The sequence below is a fragment of the Crocodylus siamensis genome, chromosome 1, assembly GCF_052110815.1.
Source record: "Crocodylus siamensis isolate JL-2025a chromosome 1, ASM5211081v1, whole genome shotgun sequence".
Classification (NCBI taxonomy): Eukaryota; Metazoa; Chordata; order Crocodylia; family Crocodylidae; genus Crocodylus; species Crocodylus siamensis.
The window spans coordinates 69,923,899-69,951,067 of NC_143395.1; the positions used below are offsets into that span (position 1 = coordinate 69,923,899).

Consider the following 27,169-nt stretch of genomic DNA (forward strand, 5'->3'; position numbering starts at 1 on the left):
GTTAAAATATGAATAATAAGCACATTATGCTTTGCATTTACACTTTCTTGAAATTCAGGGTTGAGCAATGATATTTATCTTGTATTTTACAAATGGAAGCACAGTTGTAGTAAGATGAATCTTTAAACTTTGTTTCCCTCTTCATAGATTGAAGCGGCTGGACTTGCAACCTGCATTGAACTGTGTGTGAAGGCACTACGTTTGGAATCCAGTGAAAATGCAGATGTCAAGATATCTATTTGCAAGACTATTTCCTGTTTGTTGCCAGATGACTTGGAAGTTAAACGTGCTTGTCAATTGAGTGAATTTCTTCTTGAGCCTACTGTGGATGCATATTATGCTGTTGAAATGCTGTATAATCAGCCTGACCAGAAGTATGATGAAGAGAATCTTCCAATACCAAATTCGTTACGCTGTGAGCTTTTACTTGTACTGAAAACTCAGTGGCCTTTTGATCCAGAATTCTGGGACTGGAAAACCTTAAAACGTCAGTGTCTCGCATTGATGGGAGAGGAGGCATCCATTGTGTCCTCAATAGATGAGTTGAATGATAGTGAAGTATATGAGAAAGTTGAGGACTGCCAAGAGGAGAATAAAGAAACTTCTGTGAATGGATTTCCTGGTTGTTTTGATGAAGCTACTAGCCTCCTTAAAGGTATCAGGGATGAAAAGCAGAAAAAGAGAGAAATCAAAAAACTCAGAGAGAGAGGATTCATATCCGCAAGGTTCAGGAACTGGCAAGCTTACATGCAGTATTGTGTGTTATGCGACAAAGAATTCCTTGGTCACAGAATAGTTAGGCATGCACAAAAACACTATAAAGATGGAATTTACAGTTGCCCCATATGTGCACAGAATTTTAATTCTAAAGAAACCTTTGTTCCTCATGTAACTCTACATGTTAAGAAGTCCAGCAAAGAGAGACTGGCTGCTATGAAACCATTGAGAAGACTGGGAAGACCTCCTAAAATAGCAACCACCAATGAGAATCAGAAGTCTGATGCTATATCCAAGCAGGAACAGCGACCCATTAAAAAGAACAGTCTTTATTCAGCAGACTTCATTGTGTTTAATGATAATGATGGTTCAGACGATGAAAACGATGACAAAGACAAACCGTATGTACCAGAAATAATACCAGTTCAAAAGCCGTTGCCTGTTAATGAGTTCACTTGCCCTGTAACATTATGTAAAAAGGGATTTAAATATTTCAAAAATTTGATTGCCCATGCCAAGGGCCACAAAGATAATGAGGAGGCTAAACGTTTTCTTGAAATGCAGAGCAAAAAAGTGATTTGCCAGTACTGTAGACGACATTTTGTAAGTGTTACTCACCTTAATGATCACTTGCAAATGCACTGTGGCAGCAAACCCTATATCTGCATACAGATGAAATGTAAGGCTGGTTTTAACAGTTATGCTGAACTGTTGACTCATAGAAAAGAGCATCAAGTTTTCAGGGCAAAGTGTATGTTTCCTAAATGTGGCAGAGTGTTTTCAGAAGCATATTTGCTCTATGATCATGAAGCACAACATTATAATACCTATACCTGCAAATTCACAGGCTGTGGGAAAGTTTATCGTTCTCAGAATGAGCTAGAAAGACACATTGAGGATCATAATAAGCAGCCCGAAAAGGTTTTACAAACTGAATGCCAGACTAATCCAACGGATCATACTCAACCTTCAAAAGCTAATAAAAACACTGAAGGGGTCACTGTAAAAGAAGAATCAGCACCTCCTCTAGACAGTAATACAAGTAACTTTACTGAAGGGGAAGGTAAAGTCTGGGATCAAATCAAAGCAGATGCAGTTGGGACTGAGAATGCAGCCAGCTTGTTTACACAAGGTAATTCCCTGCCTGCTGATGGTTTGGAACAACCTGTCACTGGCCCGGCAAAGACAGAAACAACATTTCCTGGCAGTAATATTAAGATACCTGCTCTTAGCCAGAAGATCCGGGATAACTTTGTCAGAAGGGGCAAGTTAGCTGCTGCAGGCAGTAGAATAGATAACAGTAAATCTGTTGTCCAGCAGTTGTGTTCAGCAGCTGAAGATTCTTGTCTTCCAGTTTTCCAGAAAAGAAAGGAGAACGAATGTTTTAGTCAGTCACAGAATATTCAGAATATTTCTGTAAATTTAAACACACTAAAACCAGAAGTTCTTGAATCAAAAAATGTAGACAGACAAGCAAGTGATATTATTAATCCTTGCAGCATGCAGAACCAGGCAGGGTATCACAACAATGTACCTATATCCAAACTTGAACTTGATGACAGTATTAAGGCTGCAGCTAATCTGTATAATCTGCCTCTGAAGCCACTAGAGACTATTACATTTGTTTCATCACAGTCCAGCTTAAGCAGTTCTTCTATTTCAACTGTACCACCGGCAGCACCAGTTCAAAAATTTAATTGTCAAGTTGAGGGGTGTACTAGAAGCTACAACTCTTCACAAAGTATTGGCAAACATATGAAGGCAGCACATCCTGATCAATATGCTGCTTTTAAAATGCAACGTAAGAATAAGAAACCACGAAAACCTAGCAATTTACAGAATATGCCAAATGATGGAAAGATTGTATACTTTTTGCCATCACAAGTAGGCAATCCTAACAATGCAGCTTTTACCCCACAAAACAAAACCAGTGTAAATCCCACTTGCTCCAGTCAATTGCAGCATGTTTCAAATACACTTTTCCCAGCCCACTTAGAAAATTTGACTAATCCTATGTTACCTACTGTGGAAAGTGTCATAAATCCAAGTCTGTCTTCTCGTATTAAAAGTGAACCTGAGAATGTTTTATGTTCCCAAATGGAAAATCTATCTAATACAACATTACCTTCACAATTGGAAGATCTAGCAAAAACAGTTATGCCTTTGAATATTGACAGTGGCTCAGATCCTTTCCTTCCTTTGCCTGCAGAAACTGGTTCTCTCTTTCCCTCACCAGCAGATAATGCTACAAATTCAGTCTTCTCACAGCTGGAAAACAATACAAATCATTTTTCATCACAACTTGAAGGAAATGCTAGTTCTGCTTTTCCAAAGGAAGAAACTATTGATGATCAAATCTTTCCTTCTCAAGTGAACAGTGGAAATAACTTCAGTGAAACCACCTCTGAGCAACCAGCTTTAGAAAAAATGAAAAAGGATCGTGGACGGGGTCCTAATGGGAAAGAAAGGAAACCAAAACATAACAAGCGAGCCAAATGGCCAGCCATTATTAGAGATGGCAAATTCATTTGTAGTAGGTGTTTCAGAGTTTTTACTAATCCCAGATCACTTGGTGGTCACTTATCTAAACGGTCCTACTGTAAACCTTTTGAGGAATCAGAAATTTCTGCAGAAGCCCTGCAGACTAATGGACAATCTCTGCTTGCCAGCATGATTCTTTCCTCAAATACGCTAAACATGCAGCAGTCCCAGGAGTCTGCCTTTAACCCAGAAGCTTGTTTTAAGGACCCATCGTTCCTGCAGTTGCTTGCAGCTGAAAATCGCTCAAATGCTTTTTTTCAGATGTTTTCACGGACTAATGTGACTAACTTTAATGCCAGTGGCAATGCGGAAGGTAATGAAATTATTAAACAAGCCTTGGAAACTGCAGGCATTCCAAGTACATTTGATAATACAGAAATGCTTCCACATGTAGTTACAACTAGTGATGTCACTGGTACAACTCAGATGAATACTTCGATTCTCTCCAATTCAACTGTATCGCCTCTTTTGCAGACAGTCTGCAACCCAAGTACCCTGCTAACAGACCAAAACAGGACCCTCAACACCAAAATTTCTTCAATAGATGAATGCAGCAGTTTGCCTGTTTTTGCAACAGATGATTTAATGTTAAAGACTATTGAAAACGGTTTGTGCTCTAGCTCATTTTCTAATTCGATTGCAGCAACACAGAATTTTGCAGGTAATAGTTCACGAGTTTCCGTTATAAGTAGTCCTAAGAATTCAGTACCTAGTAGCTTGAATAAGAAAGGGAGTAGTGCTTCAAAGAGAAAGAAAAAAACAGCTGCTCCATTGCTTACACCCAACACTTCACAGAAATTAGCAGTAAATGATTTAACAGCAATGGGACTTCTAGCCAAAAGCACTGAAGGAAGTGTGCAAATACCAACAGATACTTTTCAGTCAAACATGCCTGCAAACTGTGAGCCCCAAGTATTGGTGGAAAATCTTACACAGAAACTAAATAGTGTTGACAATCAGTTGTTCATGGCCAGTATCAAAGAGACCTTCAAAAGTAATCTTGAGTCTCATGCAGCATTAGCTCCTTTAACAATAAAGACGGAAAATGGTGACTCCCAAATGAATTCTTGTGCTCAAGGAAATTCTGATCTACAGATTTCAGAAGACAGTGTTAATCAAAACTTTGAGAAAACCATGGAAATAATTAAGACTGCCAGGAATTCCCAGATACTTGAGGTAAAAAGTGAAATCCAGGATGCTGTCATTCAGTCACCACAGGACTCGCACATTAATACTGCAGAGCTTTCTCCAGCAAATGCTTCACAAAATACTAAATTGACCAACCAGACCCAGTTTGCAGTGCACACTGCAGATGTCACTGGTGCAGCGAACAACTCTTCTCAGTCAGAATCTTCTCAAAAGGATGATGTTCTGATGTTGGGAATTTTAGAAGGCTTGCAGAAACTGAGATTAGAAAATGATTCGACCACTCAGGAGTCTGACAGGGTATCTCAGGAACCTCCAGCAGATATACTTGTACCAGTGACTCCTGCCCTTGTTGTATCAACTGAGAAGGCATCTGTTGCCCCACCATCTTCAGAGACAAGTCACATTCAGTTCAGTGACAAAGTCCATAAGCCTTTTGTATGCCAGGACCAAGGCTGTAATTATAGTGCTATGACAAAGGATGCATTATTTAAACACTATGGCAAAGTGCATCAGTACACACCAGAAATGATACTGGAAATCAAGAAGCATCAGCTGAAGTATGCCCCGTTTAAATGTGTTGTTACTACATGTCCGAAAACATTTACCAGGAACTCTAATCTCCGAGCACACTGCCAGATTGTTCATCATTTTACAACAGAGGAAATGGTAAAATTAAAAATAAAAAGACCATATGGTAGAAGATCTCAAAATGAAAATATAAATGCAACTCCACAACCTGTTGAAATAAAAAGTCTGCAAAGTCTAATAATAGAAAATAAAAATGAACCTCAGTTAGCTAAAGGAACTGAAGTAAAGGAGGCTGTCACAGAGCCTATGAAAATCCTAGAAAAACTAATTCCTACAAAAAATATTCCTGAAAAACTGGAAAAACCTCCACAGGCGGTTACTATTCCTACAGAGCAACTTAATGCAGCATCTGTTAGTAACATGCAGCTACAACCAAAAGTACGCAAAATTAGACGACATAGGAAAGAAAAAGAGGAAAGAAAACGCAGGAAACCCGTTACTAAATCTCTTGAGTTTCCTACCCGATATAGCCCCTATAGGCCATACCGATGTGTCCATCAAGGCTGCTTTGCAGCTTTTACAATACAGCAAAATCTAATTCTTCATTATCAGGCTGTACACAAGTCAGATTTACCTGTTTTCTCTGTGGAGGTTGAAGAAGAAAGTGAGCCAAATAAAGAAGAACGTGATGAAACTGAAACCAAACAGACTGTGAAAGAATTCAGGTGTGAGGTGAGTGACTGCTCTCGAATATTTCAGGAGGTTACAAGTCTGATACAGCATTACATGAAGCTTCATGAGATGTCTCCTGAGGAAATTGGAAGCATGAAATCAGCCCTGGATGTTGGAAAATTTCCTTGTGATCAGTCTCACTGTAAATCTTCTTTTGCAGCATATTTTAATTATATTGTACATCTTGAAACAGATCATGGAATTAAGATACGGCAAAACAAAGTGGAAGAGGATGGTGTATTCAAATGCGATTGTGAGGGCTGTGACCGTATTTATGCAACTAGATCCAACCTGCTAAGGCACATTTTTAACAAACATAATGACAAGCATAAAGATCATCTAATAAGACCCAGGCGTTTAACACCAGGTCAGGAAAATATTTCAAGCAAGGCAAACCAGGAGAAACCATTAAAGGCTAAACATAGAGGACTGAAACACAATAGGTCGGGAAAAGAAGGAAACAGATTGCCAATAAAGACCAAACGAAAGAAAACCAACAACTTGGAAAACAAGAATACAAAAGGCGGGCAAATTCAGGAAAACAAGGCTTATTCACTGAAGCGTGGAAAGAATGTATATTCAATAAAGGCAAGAAATGATGCCTTATCTGAGTGTACAAGCCGATTTGTAACACAATATCCTTGTATGATAAAGGGATGTTCATCAGTTGTTACAAGTGAGAGTAATATAATTAGACATTATAAGTGTCATAAATTATCTAAGGCATTTACTTCACAACATAGAAATCTTCTCATTGTCTCCAAGAAACATTCTGCCACACCAGTAAAGGAGGCATCTGGTGAACAAGAGGAGCCTAATAAGAAAAGTGATGTGAAAGAGTCTGATCCTTGTTTGTCAGAGGTTAGTAATGACTCAAGTACGTCTACATTACCACAAGGTGAAATTGGCAAAGGTGAAAAAGATGAAGTGGATGAACTGACAGAATTGTTCATTACTAAATTGATTAATGAGGATTGCATGAGTGTTGAGAATCAAGCAAAGACCTCATCCAGTGTAAATAGTGACTTGCAAGAAACCAGCTCAGAAAAGCAAAAGTCAAATAATTTAAAGAGAGCGAATAAAGAAAAAAATATCTCTCAGAATAAAAGAAGAAAAATTGAGAAACCTGAAGTACTGCCAGTTGAAGTAAGTAGCATGCATAGGGAGGAAGAGACTGCTGTTGCTATTCAAACTGCTGAAGAACAACCTACAACATTTGACTGGAGTTCTTTCAAGCCTATGGGATTTGAAGTTTCATTCCTCAAGTTCCTTGAAGAGTCTGCTGTGAAGCAAAAGAAAAATGCTGACAGAGACTACCATACCAGTGGAACCAAAAAAGGGTCCCATTCATACTCAAGAAAATCCACTGAAAAGACCTTATTGGCAGGTAGTACTGTCACATGGGCGTGTTCTGAAAGTGAAACCTTTGTACAGTTTGCCAATCCATCGCAGCTCCAGTGTAGTGGTAATGTAAAAATAGTTTTAGACAAAACTCTTAAAGACTACACTGCACTTGTGTTGAAGCAACTTCAGGAAATGAAACCTACCGTCAGTTTGAAAAAACTTGAAGGACATTGGGAGAATGATTCAGAGATTACAGCTGCAAAAGAAATGAATGTGGGTAAAGAGGCAGGGGATTCACAGTACTGAAACTTAATAACGTTCTCTAAACATGACCTGTAATACATTTTTATTTTGAATAGGAAGCCATCAAGCATGCTAGTAATTGTGAAGCTTTTTTATTTTGTTGAAGTGATTTAACCTAGCAAAAAACATGACATTCGTCATGTAAATTTCTTATTTGTTTTTATCCCTATGGGACTTGAACAGAATCATTTGCTTCAGTTTTGTAAATAGTTGATCAAAACCTCAACTTTCTATCAAATCGTCCTTTCCATGGAATACATCTTTGTGAATTGTTTGTGATTGGTATCTTCCACCAGGTCACTGCTCATGTATAACAGTACTCTTTATTTGTAGATACATTTTTTGTATATATTTATTATTGTAAATCATTTGCTGCCACCAGCAGTCTGTAAGTCTAAACTATTAAATGACACATTTATATTCGGAATTTTAATTTGTAACTAAGTGATCGAGTTTTTAAAACTGTCCTTTAATCATTTTAAATTAAGAATTTTTTGAACTAAAACAAAATAAGTCTGCCATAGCCAGTTTATTTTGCATAAAGCATTTATTTACAGAAGAGGAGCTGCATAAGATCACATTTCATAGGTTAAACACCTGCTGACACAGTTCTCATTTTTGTAAACTTTAACATCCAGCATCTTTGGATGATACTCATATGTAGTTAAACCACAAATTTAATAGTTTTTCCTATAGCTGCATTTTTCATTGCTTTTAATTGGATACAAAGCATTTATGATTCCATAATAAAATGGAAATGTGAATAAAAATAGTTTGCTACATTGGAGATTTAAAACAACATTTGGTATTAAAGAACCTGTTGTGAATGTGATAGAAAATTAGTAGTGTGGAGCAGTGTATATATTTGAGGTGGTGATTTGTGAAGTAGCCCAGTATTGCCTTAAATAAAATCACATTTCATTTCTTATTTTATACATGTGATCTTATAAAGGTTATTTTTGTTTCTGTAACTTAGATTGGTGTATAGTTTAACTTTTTGTTAAAAAATGCTACTTCAAAAGCAGTTTTTTTGTAAATAGTGGGTTTATAAGCAGATGGTTTATTTTGATAATACCATTTTGGTATCTATCTATAAAAACACGAGTCCTCATGCCGTAGCATTTGAAACTGAATAAACAAAGCACTTTCTGAAAAGGAAGTGAAATTCTAATCTTACAGACAAAATTAAGTGGCTGTATTCAGCAGATGGCGTAGATTCTCTCTGCACTTCCTTTCCTCTTGCTGACTGTATTTGGAAACAGTTTATCTACTCTGTATTTCCCCACTGGAATGAACCTTGGGAGCAGTGCCACTTGCCATAAGTAGGCTCTGAGTGATCACTCTGTATGCTGCTAATTGAAAAGACAGGTATCAGATCTGTGTAGTAACCAAAACAGTGAATACATTAGTGGAAGCTGTCATTATCCAAGAAAATGGAAAGTGGTATTGAAAATTTAAGATCATTCTTTATCTCAAACTGAACAAGCCAGCTGTATTGTGTGGTACCAAAAATATTTTTCCTTGGATTCCCTCAGTCATTGGACATAAACTACCTTCAGTGGTATAAAATGGACTTTATCTTGACAGCTGTTGTCTTGATTTTTCTACAGAATTGCCTCACTTCCATGTAAATCTCTTTGCATTAAATACTACACTTGATTGCTTTAAACTTTTCACCTGTAATCTTTGACAGTTTACTTGAATATTAGTTTAAAGGAAACTTAAATTCAGAGCCACATGAGTTATCTGCTTTGAGAGTGAAGATGTACGAAGCAGGAGAGATTATAGGATTTAAACTTTTGAAGACTCTGTTGTCATCTGATCCTTAATTGAGTACCATCTTTCTCACAATCATGAGCTCTTGAATGAAGTGAGTCTGTTAGCTTTCAGTAAGAACTTTCAACTTCTTTTGAGCCACTGAACTATTGCTGCCTCCAAAATGGCAACGCAAACATGCACACTAAAAATAAATGTTTAAAACAAAACACATGAGATATTTCAAAGCCAGAAAGAACTGTTGTGATCACTTAGTCTAACCGCCATCATATGGGCCATAGCACTTCCTTGAATGACTTCAGCTTCAAGTACAGTAGTTGTGGTTGTCTAGAACATATCTCTTGATCATCCAATCTTGAGGAAAGATCTGTAATCTTCCTTGGAGTCTCTGGCACTTCTGAGTGAATGGTTATGAGACGATCAGTGGTACACTGTCAGTAGATCTCAAGTTTTAAAAGAATTTCTGACCTGTGTTGGCGCCTTTTTAATTGTAATGTAAGATGTAACAATTTCTTAAGAGTTTGCATTCACAAGGTATATACTCTATGATTTGCACTTCATTCAGACTAAATGAATATATACCGCTCACAAGTCACTTTTGTTTCTAATTGATATAATTTTTCCATGCCTTAGAGCCTAGATTCTCATGCTTTTCTGTATAATGGAAATAGCATATGAGTATTTGAAGGCAGCATTTTTCCTTATGTACATTTTGGATTGTACACTGGCACATTCTAAAATCCCCTAACTTTTTCCATTGATATAAATATTCAGGAAATTGTTTCTGTTTTGGACCCTAACACTGGCTGACAGGATCTCCAAGAAAATATATTATTATTCCCCATCTTCCATCTGCCCTCACATTAAGGAAAAAAGTCAGGCATATGAGATGTTGTGGGTGCTGTAGGAAAAAAGTCATTAGCTCCTACTTCCTGTTAAATTGATATTGGTTAGCCTGATTATGATGTAATCTACTCCCACACTGTGGTATTTTTTTTCCTTTTAAATAAAACATTTTAATTTTTTAAAAATAGTTGTGATTTGAAACATGGTGGAGTTCACAGAATATTGAGGTTTCATAAAATTGTGTTTTCTACCCAGAATAGTGACTGAAAAGGGGGCATCTTTTGTATATTCCCTCAGGCCTGCTCTTTTTAGAATTTCAAACCAAAAGTAAAAGACGTTTAAAGTGTGACTGATTTTGGTAGTAATTTTTTTTTAATTCCAAATTGAAATCCTTAAATGGTAGAAAGAGACCTCCTAAGGCCTGGTTACTTCAGTCTTAGCATCAACAAAAAAGTGGGTTGTAGATGATATTGTTAAATGTGTCATTTATCTTTTGGGTGCTCTTTTTCCTTCTGGTCTACTCTCAGGTAAGCGATGTGAAATTAAGCTGGGAGGTATAGTCCAGAAAAGTAAAAAACAAAACAAAACATGGGTTAATGTAAACTGCAACTTGGGTATGAGCTACAATGGAGCCAAAAGGCTGATCTGTTTTGGGTTGGCATGTGTACAAAACAAGGGCATATATCCTTTCTGTACTCTACCAGTGAGTCATTTAGGTGACTAGTGAAAAAGATGAGAAAGTTGCTGTTCCACGTATGGCAAAGAACCATCCAGGTGACTAGCTTAGGCAGCTGCTACCGAGGATCTTACACTCTGCACCAGAAAGAGGAGTCTTTGAGGCGATGGTTGTATAAGGTAAAGGGGATTTGGAAGGGTTAAAAGCTTATGTATGACTACATAGGAAAACAGGTTTTCCACAAAGGTATCATTTTCATCAGCATTGAAAACATTTTTATCAAGGCAAGAAGAGATTTTTAAAAAATGAAAACTTGGAATTTATGTTTTTAAATGTTTGAGATGAGTTTGTTTCAAGTTACATGAATGTGTATGAAACACATGCGTCACTTTTCCATTAGAGAAACCTTGCATCACTTTTATTTGTGCACTTAAAGAGTTTTACTTTTTAAATATATTTTGAAGAGATATTTTTTAAAGAGAGAGGATTTTTTCTATTCCTCGGTTCTGGATTAATTTTGAGGAAAAAAGAAGCTTCAAGCTTTCTCTTGGGAGCTCAGTTTACAAATCATTATGAGACAAGGTACAACATAAAGAGAATTTCAGACGTGGATCGGAGAAATCCTGAAGAAAGCATTAAAATACAAAAGGTTTAAGGGAGACTGGAACCTACAAAATAGGGCTGTCGTGAATCATGGTTTAGAATGGAAGGAACCAGTCATCACTGTTCATCCCTCGGCCCAAGCCCCTTTCTGGTGGTGGCCCAAGAAGAGTTGGCTTGTGTGTTATCTGTTTCCTATTTTCAGTAACTATATCAAATGCTTTCCTAATACCACCATACAGGAAAGTGGTACAGCTGGATATTATGTTACAAATCGATGGGGATAGTTATGCAAGGTTAGAGCTGTGATTGGAAATTTTACCTTCAAATATTGTTTTCAATGAAAAATGCTGGTTTTGGTATACTTCAGGCATTTCAGAGAGCATCTCATTTTGATAAAAGTTCCTGCTTTGCTTCAAAACAAACCATTTTAATTTTGGCAGTGTTTTGAAATATTTTATAATTTTTATTATGTTTTGTTTTTTAATTGGAATGGAAACATTTAGAAATGTTGACATTGCCTGTGAACTAAGATTTTATCTGTTGCCCAACTGCACACACAGTCTCTTATATTAAGAGGTAGTTTTCAAAAACCAGCTTGGGCTCTGTTCATAGAATGTTTTGGTTACTGAAAAGCAACGAAAGCATTTAAGTAAAAGCCTATGCTAGCATTATTCTGTATCCTTAGTCTCTCTCAGGTAAGCACTCTCAGGTCTTTTTAATTATCAACAGTAGCTGGCAAATTAAAGCCGATTTAGAAATAAAATTACTTTCCTTTCATTGATGTTAGCCCCTTCTTTTTCTTCTCTTGGAGAAGAATCTATGTAGTGCATAAAATGGAAGGCTATAAAGGTATAACTTGTAGTAACAGCTGTATAGGCTCAGTTTGGTGGCCAAAAACTTGCTTCAGTCAGTGCCTGATGCTTTCTTATGTGATAGCTGTATCAAAGCTTGTTTTTGAAAATAGTTTGGTATATTCCACATGGATAAATGCATAGAAAATTTTGCAGGAATTCTGCAAAAGCATATTTGGCAAGACCAGATAAAATCAATTGCAGCATCCCTGCTTTATCTGTTGTTACCTGCTCTGGTACGGCATTTTATTCAAGATGCAAATCTTTATCTGGCCACGAGCTGGCAGTCTGGCATCTGAGAAAAAGTTCAAATCTGTTGCAACTGTAAACAGCCACAATAGAAATGTATTGTTTCACAATCAGTAAAAAAAAAAATAAACACAATGCAAGTGCACACATAGGCTTGAAAAACAGTTCAGTGCTTGAGCTGATTTTAGGAATGCTAAGACTGTAATAAGATGGCATAGTTTTATCCCTTACACCCCCCCCCAAAAAAAAAAGCTTTATTTATTTGAGAAATTAGTTATTTTCTTTGTGTTTAGCCTATCTGCTAACATTTGTTAATGTGCATCATTTTCTTTCTCCAGAGTTATTTCCAAGAGAGACATAAACCATTGTATGCGTTATTGGAGATCATTGAGGCAAATTAAGCTTTTTAGTTACTGGACTATCACAGGCTAAGTAACCTTCCATTTTCAGAGGTGGGTGTATGTATAAAAGCAGGTGGTTAAACCATTTATGCTTCCTAACAACAGTCCTTCTGCCTTAAAAGAGGTTGTGAGGGGAGAATTCCAGAAATGAACACAGACACTATGTCTTGTCAGAACAAAATGACACTAGAAATGAAACAGAAAGGGAAGCTGGAAAGGTCTGTATTTTTGCCTGGTTCAGTACTTTTCCCCATGGAGTTCATCACAAAATTAATTTGTTCGTTTGTTAGTTGTATATGCTGCCCTCCCCAGAAAAGGCTCAGGGGAAATTGCAGTAAAAAATAAATTATAAAAGCAAAGTATTAGGGTAGCATGTAATAACCAACAGATCTTCCAAACAGTGCTCTGAAATGTACCCTTTGCCAGAGAAGCAGAGGAAAATGCTACCACACCCCACCCAATCCTGAACCCCTACCCCTCACCCAGGAGTATGTTCCTCCCAGCCAGCCCAGCCTCACTTCTCAACCCTCTCAACCAACGTTTACTTCCTCCATTAAAAATAGATGCTTTTTCATACTCCTTCCCATTGCTATACCATATTCTATCCTAAATTGTCTGCCATCCAACTACCTAGCAAAAGTCAGCCTCTATGGAATAAGTGTTTAATTTTTATCTGTCCCTTAGTCCAATGGGAGCCAACCTTTCTGGCAGGCATCCCACAAATTAGCCCCACACCCTCCCTGAGTGCTACTCCAGTCCCCTTTCCCATATCTCTTGCTTTGGTTTCTCCTTCCTGCTATTACCCCCTTCCCTGATAATGCTCTGCTTTGTCCTACCTGGTAGTGTGCTGCCTGTCCTTTCCCCGATCTGCTACATGCCAACATTCAGAGGTTGACCATACCACTAGTGGCTCTCCTGCCACAGGTTGGCCAACCTTGCCCTAAGCCATAGCATTAACTAACTAATACTCTTCGTAATAGTACATTTACACATTTTGAATAGGACCTTGACAATTTAATTGGTGACCATCCTCTAACTTTATTTTTTCTCTAATTCATAGACATTAAGGCTGGAAGGGACCTCAGAAGATCATCGAGTCCGGTCCCCCGCCCAAAGGGCAGGAAGTCAGCTGGGGTCATAGGATCCCAGCAAGATAAGCATCCAATTTACTCTTGAAGGTGTTCAATGTAGGTGCTTGAACCAGCTCCGATGGCAGACTGTTCCAGACCTTGGGGGCTTGGACAGTAAAGAAATTCTTCCTTATGTCCAGCCTGAAGCAGTCTTGCAGTAGTTTATGACCGTTCGACCTCGTCATCCCTTGGGGTGCTCTGGTGAACAAACGTTCCGCCAGATCCTGGTGGACACCCCTGATAAACTTATAGGTGGCCATCAGATCACCCCTGAGCCTGCGCTTTTCCAGGCTAAAGAGGCCCATGGCACTCAGCCTGTCATCGTAAGGTCTGTTTTCCTGACCTCTGATCATGCGCGTGGCTCTTCTCTGGACTCTCTCAAGCTTCTCCACATCCTTTTTGAATTGTGGAGCCCAAAACTGGATGCGGTACTCCAGCTGCAGCCTTACCAAGGCCGAGTACAAGGGGAGAATGACGTCCCGGGATTTGCTTGAGAAGCATCTATGGAGGCAAGCCAGTGTTTTGGTCATTTTACTAGCCGCAGCATCACATTGCAGGCTCATGTTCATCTTAGGAATTCTAAAATACTTTTAAAAAAATGTTGGGTTTCTATATACTCAACATTTCTATTGTTAAGTTTTTAAATGTCATAATATGTTCATAGGAGAAGGCTAAGACTATCAAACTTGCTTCAGATGGGACACCTAAGAATCCAGTGTTTTTCAAACATCCACTCCAGTGTGGCTTTTAACTGGTAGGATAATATAACTGGATACGCTCAATTTTCCATTTCCAGTGTACTAGCCAGCTGTAAAGTCTCAGCTTTAGATACAAAAAGCCTCTTTAGGCTTGCATCAAACGGTCACATAAAATATTCAGAACACAACTTTTTGAGCCAAGTATCTGTTCCATGTGATTTTATCACATGCATCAATATTTATATTACAGCTCAGTGAAAATGCCATCCTTTTATGTCTTGATTCATTCTGGACAAACCTGTATAATTCTATGTGTAAAATCCCCAATGCAAGTGAATGTAGCAGCTCCACTGAAGGAAATACAAAAAGAAAAATATAGCTCACTTCTTAGCAATGCTCTTTTTTCTGCTTGAAAATGAAGAAACTTCAAAGTTTTTTTTAATCTACTTATAAAAGAAATTAAAACACTTCATTTTAACATCACACAACATTTTTTATCCTGACAAATCGGGAGGACAGCTTTCAGATTTATCAAGGAGACTGAAAAGCATGGGTGAAGCATTGGTATGGGTCAGAACTCTAGCTGATGTTCCATTGTAAGCAGTGCATTTCAGCTCATGACACTCGCGTTTCAAGGTATGACCTCTCTTGACATACCTCTTTAGACACTTCAAAGAGTGTTTGAAAGTCAGATAGCCCAATTCACTTAAGTTTAATGCAATGCATAAGCATGAAGTTATACCACAAAAAACAAGGAAGATTTTCTTCTCTGTAGGCTTGGAGATGTAGCAATCTACAGTATTGGGGCATGGTCTAACATCACATTTCATAAGGCGTGGTACATTAAATCCATCATACAACTTGTAAAACAAAACTAGAAAACCAATTTCAAAACCTGTTTTGAAAATTAGACTGATGAGGTAAGTGCACAGCAGTCCACCATCCATGCTTCCTGGATTCTTGTAAAGTTTCTGGTTGTGCTTTTTCTCTCTGCTCTCACGATAGGCAACATGGAAAGCAACCAGAAGTGATGGGGTAGAAACCATGATCAGTTGCAAAGCCCAAAGCCTGATGTGAGAAACAGGAAAGAAGTGGTCAAAGCAGACATTTTCACATCCAGGTTGCTGGACATTGCACTCAAACTCCTTCTGTTCATCTTTCCAGACATGTTCTGCTGCCACCATATAAACAAGCAGGCGAAATATGAACACAATAGCCAACCAAATCCGGCCCATTACTGTTGAATATTTATTCACTCCACTTAAGAGATCTCGGAGGAATCCCCAGCTCATTGTTTTCTCCTCTCAAGGAAGATCAAAATGCTGTAAAATAAAATAAAATAAAATAAAATAAGAAATTTCCTTCCCTCAGCTGGTGGGGGGAGGATATTCAGTCTGAGTCATGCAATATCCCTAATGTTTGAACAAGTCTAAAGTAAAGTTAAAGCACTGATTTCCAATTCACAGGGCAGATCTCAATCCTGATGATCTGTGCTTTCTCTGGCTGGTTCTCTTATCAGCTGTGAAGGACAGGCGTTGGAAACAGTTGTACCCAAACTGGTGCTGAGAACAGTATAGCAGAAAATGGAGCTCCCTGGGTGCATCTACACCAGACGCTTTACTGCAGAGCTGACAAAAATAGGAAGATGCTCACGGTATATTCAATAAAATGGGTGGAAAGTCTTGCTTTGCAAAAGTTTTTTTTGTTTTCCTCTCTCACCCTACTATAATTTGAAATAAACACTTGTTTTTTGTTACCCATAAGATTTTGATATTTAAGCACTTTGATGTTGCCTCGGAAAACGATGCCAGAGAAAAGGTGGGAAATAGGTTGCCACCAGTCTTGTGTATGTTGCCTTTGAAGTTCTTGTGCAGAGTCAGTACTTGAAAGAATGCAGCACAAAAATGGGCAGTGGCAATGACCATTAGGTTTTGGTAGTTAGAGGTCATTTAAATACAATAGTTCAGAACCTATTCATTTGTAGATGTCTAAGTCTACCAAAAAAGTGTGCATCTTGCCTCAGGAGAGAAGCTCTGTTTCACTCAGGGAGAAATGGTTCTTCCATGTACAGGCAGCCAGTAATAGACACAGAGGTATGTACTGTCACCTCTGATACGCATCCTCCAGCGTGCAACAGGAAAGTGGCCCCAACTATTTTTTTACCTGTAGTTTAGTAGTTAGTGTACTCCCCTTGGAAGCAAAGGCTTTGGGTTCAAGGCCATGTTCACTCAGAGAGGTGGGTCCATATCTATCATTTAGAAGTTCCCTAATCCTGGAACAATGGATTAGACAGGGTTCTGGGTATCCTCGATCCCCCTTGATGCTGGGGCACTGGGCAGAAAGCAATGCATGAGCTATAGAGCCAGGAGAGCAACAAAAAGAAGTTGGACTATAGCCCACATTGGAAGGAAGGGATCTGGGTTTTGCTCCCTGCTCCCAATGCCTTTCATGCATTATGCATGAAATAGTCATTGGAATATAATGCAGCATTTCGTATAAATCCATGTGGATGTGCACAATGTTCCATTTGCAGACAAGAATGGAATAAGAATTATTTCAGCATCCCTCATTCTTAACAAGGTATATTCATGTTCTAAAGAAAGTGCCTGCAATCTTCTGGAAGTGTTACTACTATGCACTACTGGTGTATAAAACTAGAATTCTTCACCATATGAAGTGTCACCTGGCATTTGTTAGTTGTACCCAATAGCAACTCTGTATCATATCACTCAACAGCCTATGTGGGTCTTTCAAAAAAACCCATAATAAGTTGCATCTTTAATACTTTTGTTTTGGCAAAAAATGCAGTCCAATAGGCAATTAAGCATATAAAACCCCAAAATAAAAAATGTTCTAGTGCCCAAATTTCCTTGAAACATCCTTTGAAAATGGTAAGTTTTATTCCAATATTCATTTACCTTGGGCTTGTGATTAATTACAGCCCAGGGAGTTATGCGCAGAAAAAATCAAAATTATGCACAGAAAAAAATCAAATTATGCACAGGAAAACAAGAATATGCAAAATTAATTACTTATATATTTTTACAAATTAAATGTAACACTATCTGAACCTTCTTTAGAAATATATGCAGGTACTTTATATGATGGGGGTTGGGGTGGGACGGATTTATGAAGATGGGTTGAGTGTGGGATTTGTGGGTGAGTGTGGGGTTAGTGGGGGGAGCTGTGAAGGGGCGGGGGTGTGGGGTTAGGTGGGTGTGGGCCACAGGGCACTCATGGCCACAGCAGGAAGAGCCTCCAGCAGTATGCACATCTGGCTGAATCCCAGCGCCTGCATGTCCTGGCATGGAGTTGGCTCAGCTCACTGGCACATGCCTTTGCACCAAACCAGGCTGGCTCTGTGCCAGTACCTGCAGATTGTGGCACTGCAGGCAGAAGCCATGTGCCATTGGGCCAGTCAGGCTCTGTGCCTCTGTGTGCAGCTCCCTGCTGGAGTGCTGGAAGCCCCATATGGAAGCACAGAGCCGGCCAGCCTGGCATGATGGTGTGTAGGCCAGTAGCTGCATGCCATTAGGCTGGCTGGGCTTTGTGCTTCCATATGGGGCTTCCAGCACTCCAACAGGAAGCCACGTGTGGAGGCAAGCAGGAGCCCACCTGGCCCAATGGCATCTGACCCTTTGTTTCCATGTGTGGCTGCCTGCCTGGCTGGATGATATGCAGCTCCTAGCCCACATATCATCAGGCTGGGCTGGGACACCCTCCATTAGTGGCTTCCAGTACTCCAGCAGAAGCCGCAGATGGAGGCACGGAGTCACGCACCATCGGGCTGGGTGGGCTCTTGCTTGCCTCCACATGCAGCTTCCCACTGGAGTGCTGGAAACCCCATGTAGAGGCACTGAACTGGCAGAACTGGCCCACACCCACCCACAAACCCCAAGCCCATCCCCCACCCCCTGCAGGAAGGAACTCCTCTCTCCACTTTCTCAGCTGTCCAGTCATGCAGCTCTGTGCCTCCACATCATGGTGGAGGCATAAAGCCAACTGCGGTTAAATTATGGAAGCGTATGCAATTGCACACGGTCATGCCTCTTATGTGAAAAATTGTGCAGGTGCATAGTTGCATAATTCCCAAGGGTGTAATTAATTTTGTTCTCTTACTTTCATCCCCTATCCACTTTTCAGCCTTTATGAGAGACTAACTGTCCAGTTCCCTATGAGAGGCTGAGGTATAGAATGCAGGCTAGAGTAGATGACTCAGTGACACTTGACTGCCTTCTATAAATTATTTGCTTAACACTAAAAGAGATTTATAATTAGGCCAGAAGAAGCCATTGTGATCATCTGGTTTGACCTTCTATAATACAGACTTTAGGACTTTCTTGTATTAATTCCTGTTTGAACAAGAGCATGTCTTTTAAATTGTAAACGTTCCCAGTGATGGAGAAACTGTCACAGCCCTTGGTAGTTTGTTCCGATAGTTCATTATCCTAGCTGTAAGAATGTATCCCTTATTTCTAGTCTGAATTTATTTTACTTTTGCTCCATCCATGGGATATGCTTTTAGCCTTGTCTGATGGGCTATGTGGAAGAGCCATCTGTTACCCTACTTCTCTCCCCACATATATACTTAAAGATTGTGACCAAACGCACAGATAGAAGCAACAATGTTCACCTGATCTGGCCCCTAAAAGTGCTCTACAGCCATGACCAAACACAAGTGCATGGCTGAAAACCACTTTAAAAGGACCCAATTCTGTAAGCATCTTCACATGAAGATGCTTCAAAATGGAGCACCTCCAGTAATTTGTGTCTGCACAGCCCTACTCCCAGCACTGTTTTCAGAACAGACGGGGGAAAGGAAGCAGGAGTTCAGTCTGGGGTTTTTTCAGCCAATGCTGGAGAGTGAGGTGGGTGGATTGGAGACCCCTCACCTTGGTATCCTCAGTATCCATATTGGTGGAGGGGACTGCAGTTCACCCACCCCATCCTCCAGTGCCAGCTGGACAACCTCAGAACAAGCTCCCTCTGTTCCTTTTCCCTGATATAATTGCTGATTTCTACCAATAGGCAACCACTGATCCTTCTGGATCATGGAATATGCATGAGAGGTCACCAGGACCCTCAATGCATATGCCCAGGCAGGAATATGGAGTAGGGGGAGCTACCCAGACCTTGTGTCCCTCCTTTAGACCATTGAGAGAGTATCCAAAGGCCAGACTGGGTCTGGCTTAGTTATATGCACATTGAAGAACTGAACCCGGTCTCCTGGGCAAACAAGGATTCTACCCACTGAACCACAAATTAACCAGTCTGACTCTCTGTCCTGGTTTTTGCAGATAGGCAATGCTAACCATCCCCACCTTCACTACCTTCTGTAGCATAAATATCCTTGCACCCATCAAAATAAATTTTTCCCTATCTTTGATCACATAAGGCAGCATACCTATTTTGGATCTAATTACCCTTAAAGTCAAATTCTGATATTCATAAAACACTTGGCTAATGTAAGAAAAGTATTGCAATGGAATGTTGTTTTTTAGTAACTTTACAGTTTTAGTGGGTGCCATTAAAGATATTACCATGTGTTTAACCAAAAAAGCCATCAGGGTTTGAGATTTCAGGTGTATGGAATAAGGTTTTCCCAGATTCAAGTGTTGAGGGCAAGTTGCTAAACACTGTAGGAAACTATCCAGTTTCCCCTTTCTGGTATTCTAGAATACCTTTATCCTACTGGTCAGCCATTAGGCAGTGTTGTAAGTAGCAAGAGAGAGTGTTGCTGAACTGATTCAGAGTCCTCAAGAAAGCGCTGAATGAACAGCATGATAACATGCACCACTTGCTTCTAAACTGGTTAAATATTATCTACTGAATAATATATTCAAAATGATTTTATTATTGGATAAATTATTAATCAAATAACTATCATTCAATCAGGCATATAGGGATTGATTAATATGCACTGAATAATACACCCACAGAATAACATTATTCAAAGCAAATTTTATCCAGATTTCAACCAGTTTTATTAATGTAGATATCTTCATAGCAGAAGAAGTATCTTTGTGCAGAAGAAAATTAAAAAAGCTGTTATAAAAAGTAAGGCTTCAGCAGAAGTGGGGAACAGCAAGAGGAGGATGGTGATTTCATCTTCAGCAAGGCGGGCAGGAAACACTGGCGAGCTTGTGGAAAGAATGTGAAGCATTAGTTCTGAAATAGAAGTGGGACTGCAGAGGTAGGAACAAAAAAGTCAGGAGGCCATCTGGGAGGGGAGGGCTCGGCTCACAAGCTGTGTGTAAGAATTGGAACTGGCCCAACAGGCTGTGCCATATAGAGGATTTTTTTTCCTTGTTGATTATAATATCAGTGCTGTTCACTAGAAGACAAGGAATCTGCCTTTGTCTGTGACAGACGAAGGAGACTAAGATAAACTGTTAAAAAAGATACAATGGGAGTTGTTAGGAAAAACTAAAAGCCATTGTGACATTTATGTAAACTCAGTAAGACATCAGCTTCACTCTGGAGACTGATCCAGAGGTGATTGAATGATGTGGAGTTTGATCTGGTTCTGTTTTGAGTTTCTCTGCTTGAGTCCCTTAAAGACAAACTGAGAAATGTCAAGCACCGCCAAGTCCCATTAAAGTAAATGAGAGCTGCGGGTACTCTTTGTGCTTACAACTCAAGCTGCCAACTTCAGTTTCTTTATCTAATATAGACTGTTTTATATCCACTTTGGATAACGCCCGCTTTGTAAAGATCAGATCTCTGGATGACAGGCATCATGGAAAGCAAAGCATAACATAGTGCCGGTAAATGAATTTGATCTAGATTCTGTCTAGATTCTGTCATTGTTTGGATAGACCCTTCTTCATCATAAAATGCGTTAAGTTGCAGTCAGAAACCAAATAGCCATATTCATTGCTTTTGAAGCCTGTAGGAGACTAGGTAGCTAAAAATGTATTTATTAAAGTTCATTAGCAAACACACAACTGCACTATACTTAGGGTGATCACACGTCCCAGTTTGGCTGGGACAGCACCAGATTAGGTAAACCCCAGCCAGTTGGTGAAAATGGAAACAGAAGTCCCAGATTAGCATCAGCCTACCTGCACTGCCTGGCCTGGCTTCTCCTGAGCAGCAACAGCTCCTCCTGCCTAGGGTGGGAATCAGTGGGGAGGGGGAAGGAAGGCAGTGTCCCAGATTTCCTTTAAAATAATATGGTTGCCCTAACTATACTACCCCTAGCCCTAGCCCTAGCAGATTATTATAATTATTTATAATATGGCAGTGATGAAGGGTTCCGGCTGAGATAAGGGCCCATTAGTTTAAATACCTCAGAAAGATGTGGTAAGAAACATAGGACCAGATTCTATTCCACCTTAAGTGCATAAATGGATTTAGGTCCCTAAAGCACAATCCTATTCTCTCCTGCTCAAAATCTCACCCCTATTTAACACAAAAGGTGGGTGGGTCCTCCTCCTCCTCCCTGTTTTTTTGTGACTCACTTAAGAGTCTGATGACAGAGTGTTACAAAGGCAGATGCATTAATATGGTTTCAGTGACTTGAGAAGGGCAGAACAGAATCATACTTAGGCACAAAAATGCACTTAGGATCCCAATAGATGGAAGAGAACCTGGTCCAAAATCCGTGCCGCAAAGAATTAACCATCTGAACAGAAAAGACAATGGGTAAGATGGAAACAGGGATCCAGAGGTGGAGATGACATCCAAAGTCAATCATCAGTTCAGTGGCCGAGAGAGAAATAGAAGTGAGGTCTCCTAGAACCCAATCCAGTGTCTTGGTCACACAAACATACTGAATTATTGGCACCTTACTAATATTAGCCTCTTATTACAGCATGTCTATTGTTAGCTTGTAAGAGCTTCATAGCAAGAATTATGCAGGGGAAGGCACATAGCATCATGCATTATGGAAGTACCAGAATGCATAATATACAACATTATACTAAAAATCGTTTTAAGAATTAAATATTTTAAGCAGAATTCTCATATTTCCAAGAACTGTAAAATTAATAGCTGTTAAAAGTTTGTATGTGTGACATGTAAAAGCATTAGCTTAAGAGTATACCTCCCAGATCTGTACAGCCAGGGAAACTGACAAACTAGGGGATGCTGGCTGATTCTGTGGTTTGGTGTTGGACTAGGACTTGATTGATTTGAGACTTTTTTCCAGCTCCATTATAGGCTTCCTGTGTGACCTTGCTGTGTTCCAGTTTCTCATCTGCAAAATGGGAGTAATAGTCCTTCCCTGCCTTGCTGACATATTGGGAGGATTGCCCCAGCGTTCCAAAATGGGACAAATTAATTACTGTAATACTAATTTTTTTTAATTAAATTCTCCCTTCAGGGAAATTAAAACACTCCTGCCCCCCAGCCCCAGCCCGGCCATGTGTTGCAAATCCCCTACACTCCCTACATATGTCACGTGCTCAGACATAACAGTGATAGGCAGCATTCCAAAAACCTAGAACAATGCTTTTTTCAAGAGCCTGATTCAGATCTAGATTAGACACATTTTAAACAGCAATTTAAATATCTCTCTTAAAATTAACCCAGCCATCCTGCCTCCCCTATCGGCCCCTTTAAAGGGAGTTAGAAGATCAGAATCATTTGCACGGAAGAGATCTCTCAAGTGTGTGTCATAACCTTAATCATTCTTGGTATTCATTTTTATAGCTAGTAGCTGCAAAGTTCCAGCCCACTAACAGCTTACGCTTGCCTTTGACAGACTGCAAGCACCATTTAATAGCCCAGCAGCTGTCAGTGAAGATGGCTTGCCAGTTCTTCGACTGCGTGGTGTTTTTCCACATCAGAGAACTAGTTCTGGGGAAGAAACCACTCCCCCGGCACTTCTCTTCATCTCTGAGTTAATTATGTAGTTACATAAAGATGATACTTGAAATGTCTAGAATCATATAAAATATATGTTGTCTATCTTACATCTGCTCAGTATGTATTGGAGTTCTCGTTAACATGTGATCAAATACATAACCATGTTCTCCCACAGCAAAGAAAAGATACTGTCATAGTATATTCAGCAATAGTCCCAAATATTAGCAAGTGTAATTATACACTTTAGACCACTACTATAATAGTTTTACAAAAGCTGTCAAAGGATAAAACTAAAGCTTACAATAATTGGTTCAAAAGAGTTGAACTTAGGAACATGCAGAAAAAAATAAAATTGGAGTATGTTGACCATGTTTTATATACAGCTAAATTGCAGTTGTAACAGTTTATTGTTTATAAAGTATATCAGCAGTGCACTGGAAAACTGACAAGCTTGTACTTAATTAGAATTATATCCACATTTTATACTTATGCTCTCACAAGACTATTTGCATTCTTGTTTTGATACAAAAACTGTTTCTTATTCAATAAAAACATAATTTATCACAACAACACAAACTTTCTTACCTGGACAACAGCAGGAGAGTAAAATTAAACTAGCCTTTCACTAGTACCATTAACAGATTAACGTTTCATTTCCCAGAAAAGGAGTTAGTGCTTTAAGCCTTGAAAATGAAGCCGAGTCGTTTCCTTGGCAGTGTAATCTAAACAGGTGTAACCTGATCATTCATACCGTCATTATATTATACAAATAAGAACAGTAATGTGTCTAGTATTGTCAGGAAGCTGTATTATGAGTAAATTGAGACTAGAAGCAAATATTTCAAGGAACACCTTGAGAGGCTGGATACCTTCAAGTCAGCCGGCCCTGACAATCTACACCCCAGGGTACTCAAGGAGCTGGCGAGCGTCATAGCCCAGCCCCTGGCACAGATCTTTGAAAACTCCTGGTGCTCTGGTGTAATGCCCGAAGACTGGAAGAAGGCCAATGTGGTGCCAATCTTCAAGAAAGGGAGGAAAGTGGATCCAGCTAACTCTAGGCCTATCAGCCTGACTTCTATCCCGGGGAAGATCTTAGGAAAGTTTATTAAAGAGGCCATCCTTAATGGACTGGCCAATGCCAACATCCTAAGGGATAGCCAGCACGGGTTTGTTGTAGGTAGGTCTTGCTTGACCAATCTCATTTCCTTCTACGACCAGATGACCTGGACAAGGGAGAAGAGATTGATATCAGATATCATGACTTCAGAAATGCCTTTGATCTGGTATCCCATGATCACCTCTTGGCAAAAGTAGCCAACTGTGGCCTTGGCTCCACCACGATCCGCTGGCTGGAAAATTGACTCCATGGTCAGACCCAGAGGGTAGTAATTGATGGAAGTCCATCATCATGGTGCCCTGTGACCAGTGGGGTCCCCCAAGGCTCTGTCCTTGGACCCATATTGCTCAACATCTTCATTAATGATGTGGACATTGGAGTCAGGAGTGGACTGGCCAAGTTCGCCAATGACACCAAACTTTGGGGCAAAGCATCCACACCAGAAGACAGGCGAGTGATCCAAGCTGACCTGGACAGGCTCAGCAAATGGGTGGACGAGAACCTCATGGTGTTTAACACCGAAAAATGCAAGGTTCTCCACCTTGGGAGGAAAAACCTGCAGCTTCCTTATAAGCTCAACAGTGCTACGCTGGCTAGCACTGCAGAATAAAGAGACTTGGGGGTCATCACTGGCCACAAGATGAACATGAGCCTGCAATGTGATGCTGCGGCTAGTAAAGTGACCAAAACGCTGGCTTGCATCCATAGATGCTTCTCAAGCAAATCCCGGGATGTCAGTCTCCCCCTATACTCAGCCTGGGTGGGGTCGCAGCTGGAGTACCAGATCCAGTTTTGGGCTCCACAATTCAAAAAGGATGTGGAGAAGCTTGAGAGAGTCCAGAGGAGAGCCACGCGCATGATCAGAGGTCAGGAAAACAGACCTTACGACAACAGGCTGAGAGCCCTGGGGCTCTTTAGCCTGGAAAAGGACAGGCTCAAGGGTGATCTGACGGCCACCTGTAAGTTTATCAGGGGTGACCACCAGGATCTGGGGGAACGTTTGTTCACCAGAGCGCCCCAGGGGATGGCGAGGTCGAACAGTTATAAACTACTGCAAGACCGTTTCAGGCTGGACATAAGGAAGAATTTCTTTACTGTCCGAGCCCCCGAGGTCTGGAACAGCCTGCCATCGGAGGTGGTTCAAGCACCTACATTGAACACCTTCAAGAGTAAATTGGATGCTTATCTTGCTGGGATCCTATGACCCCAGCTGACTTCCTGCCCTTTGGGCGGGGGGCTGGACCCAATGATCTTCCAAGGTCCCTTCCAACCCTAATGTATATGAAATCTATGAAATTTAAAGTTACACACACACTTTGTATCACTCAACCAGCCACCAGTGTTTGAAAGGGCAATAGTTCTTTGCATCTTTTTTAAAAATATATTCACAGGTAAAAAAATTTTAAATGAAATGTAAATCAGGCATCATATGAAAGTAAGTAATTACTTTTAAGATGAACATGGATCTTTGATAATCCATTGGTCATACTTAGTCTATCTGTTTACAAACAGAAAGGTATTTAAGTGGACTCTCCTGTTGCAGTTTCCAGGGGTGTTTCTCCCAGTCCTTTTGCTACAGGTTGGCCAATCAGTAGAAGTCTTTATTCACTGTCCAGTTGATAAAGAGGATAAATGCTACTGTATACATAGCCAAAGCTCTCCTGAAAATGTACATCTCTATACAGGGCATATACACAAGTGCAGGCATACTATCAGGGAGGCGTTTTAACTATGGTGCTTTATGCAAAGTGTCATGAGTTAGAGCATGACTGAACCCAACAGGTATTCACTAGGTGGGTGGGTGGGGGCTCAGAGCCTGCCTGCTCTGGCCATCAACAGGCAGTAGCGCTCCAGCAGCCTCTCAGGAGACTGCCAGGCTGCTCCTCTCCCCAGCAGCAGCAGCTGGCGGGGGGGGGAGTGGGAGAGGGACAGAGCCCCATCACTGTGCTGTACGTCACTCCCCCACAGCTACCCATGCTGAGGTTTTGTGGGGAGCCAGGCTGGTCCCATGAGGCAGAAGGGGCTCCCTCCCCACCCCTCCTCTCCTCCCATTCTCCTGTGTGCAAGCATCTTGACAGGAACAGAGGCTGCTGGGGTGGGGGGGGAATGGAGCCCACTGCCTCACAGGCCTGGCCCAGTTCCCCCCAAGACCCCAGTAGGAGTAGCTGAGCCAGGCCTGTGAAGTGGGGCTCTGTTTCCCTCCCCTCCACCCCAGCTCTGGGTGCAGTAGCCTCTGCTGGTGTCAAGAGGCTTGCATGGTGGGGAGGGAAGGGAGCCCTCCCACTGTGGGACCCAGCCCAGTTCTCCCCAAGATCCCGACTGGTAGCTGGGGAGGACAAGTGTGGCAGGGGGGCTACCTTTCCCCACACCTTACCTCCCAATGCAAACTGCTTGACAGCAGCAGAAGCTGCTGCACCCAGAGCTGGGCTGGGGGAGGGGGAGAACTGACCCATTCCCCATGTAGGCTCAGCCTGGCTACCCTGCAGGGGTTTTGGGAGGAACCAGGCAGGCCCATGAGGCAGAGGAGTGCCATTTCCACCCACCCAGCTCTGGATGTGGCAGCCTCTGCCACTGTCAAGATGTTTGTGTGGGGGGTGATGGGGGAAGACAGTCCCCCACCTCACAGGTCCAGCCTGACTCCCCCAAGACCTGCGGAGGGGCAGCTGGTGGGGGGTATGCATGGCGGGGGACTCCTTT

General features: G+C 40.7%; 2 protein-coding genes across 4 annotated transcripts in view; one reads left to right on the plus strand and one right to left on the minus strand.

Moving 5' to 3' along the window:
- Window positions 1-7,652, plus strand: part of ZNF292 (zinc finger protein 292) — a 98,363-nt gene extending 90,711 nt beyond the window's left edge. For all 3 annotated transcript variants that reach the window (XM_090036170.1, XM_090036178.1, XM_090036183.1), the window contains one exon: window positions 148-7,652. In XM_090036170.1, the coding sequence (XP_089892296.1) occupies window positions 148-7,317 (7,170 nt within the window). In that variant the 3' untranslated portion in view covers window positions 7,318-7,652. The remainder of the gene's footprint in view (window positions 1-147) is intronic.
- A 244-nt stretch (window positions 7,653-7,896) lies between these two features.
- Window positions 7,897-24,068, minus strand: GJB7 (gap junction protein beta 7). Its single transcript, XM_090036196.1, has 2 exons — window positions 23,941-24,068; window positions 7,897-15,866 (listed from the first exon to the last, which is right to left on the minus strand). Exon 2 carries the CDS (start codon window positions 15,834-15,836, stop codon window positions 15,039-15,041), a length of 798 nt encoding a protein of 265 aa, XP_089892322.1. The 5' UTR covers window positions 15,837-15,866; window positions 23,941-24,068; the 3' UTR covers window positions 7,897-15,038.
- Window positions 24,069-27,169: the final 3,101 nt, after the last annotated feature.

Bases quoted from the DNA above. Each gene is read 5' to 3' on its own strand.
- GJB7 (XM_090036196.1), bottom strand. From the start codon at position 15,836: ATGAGCTGGGGATTCCTCCGAGATCTCTTAAGTGGAGTGAATAAATAT.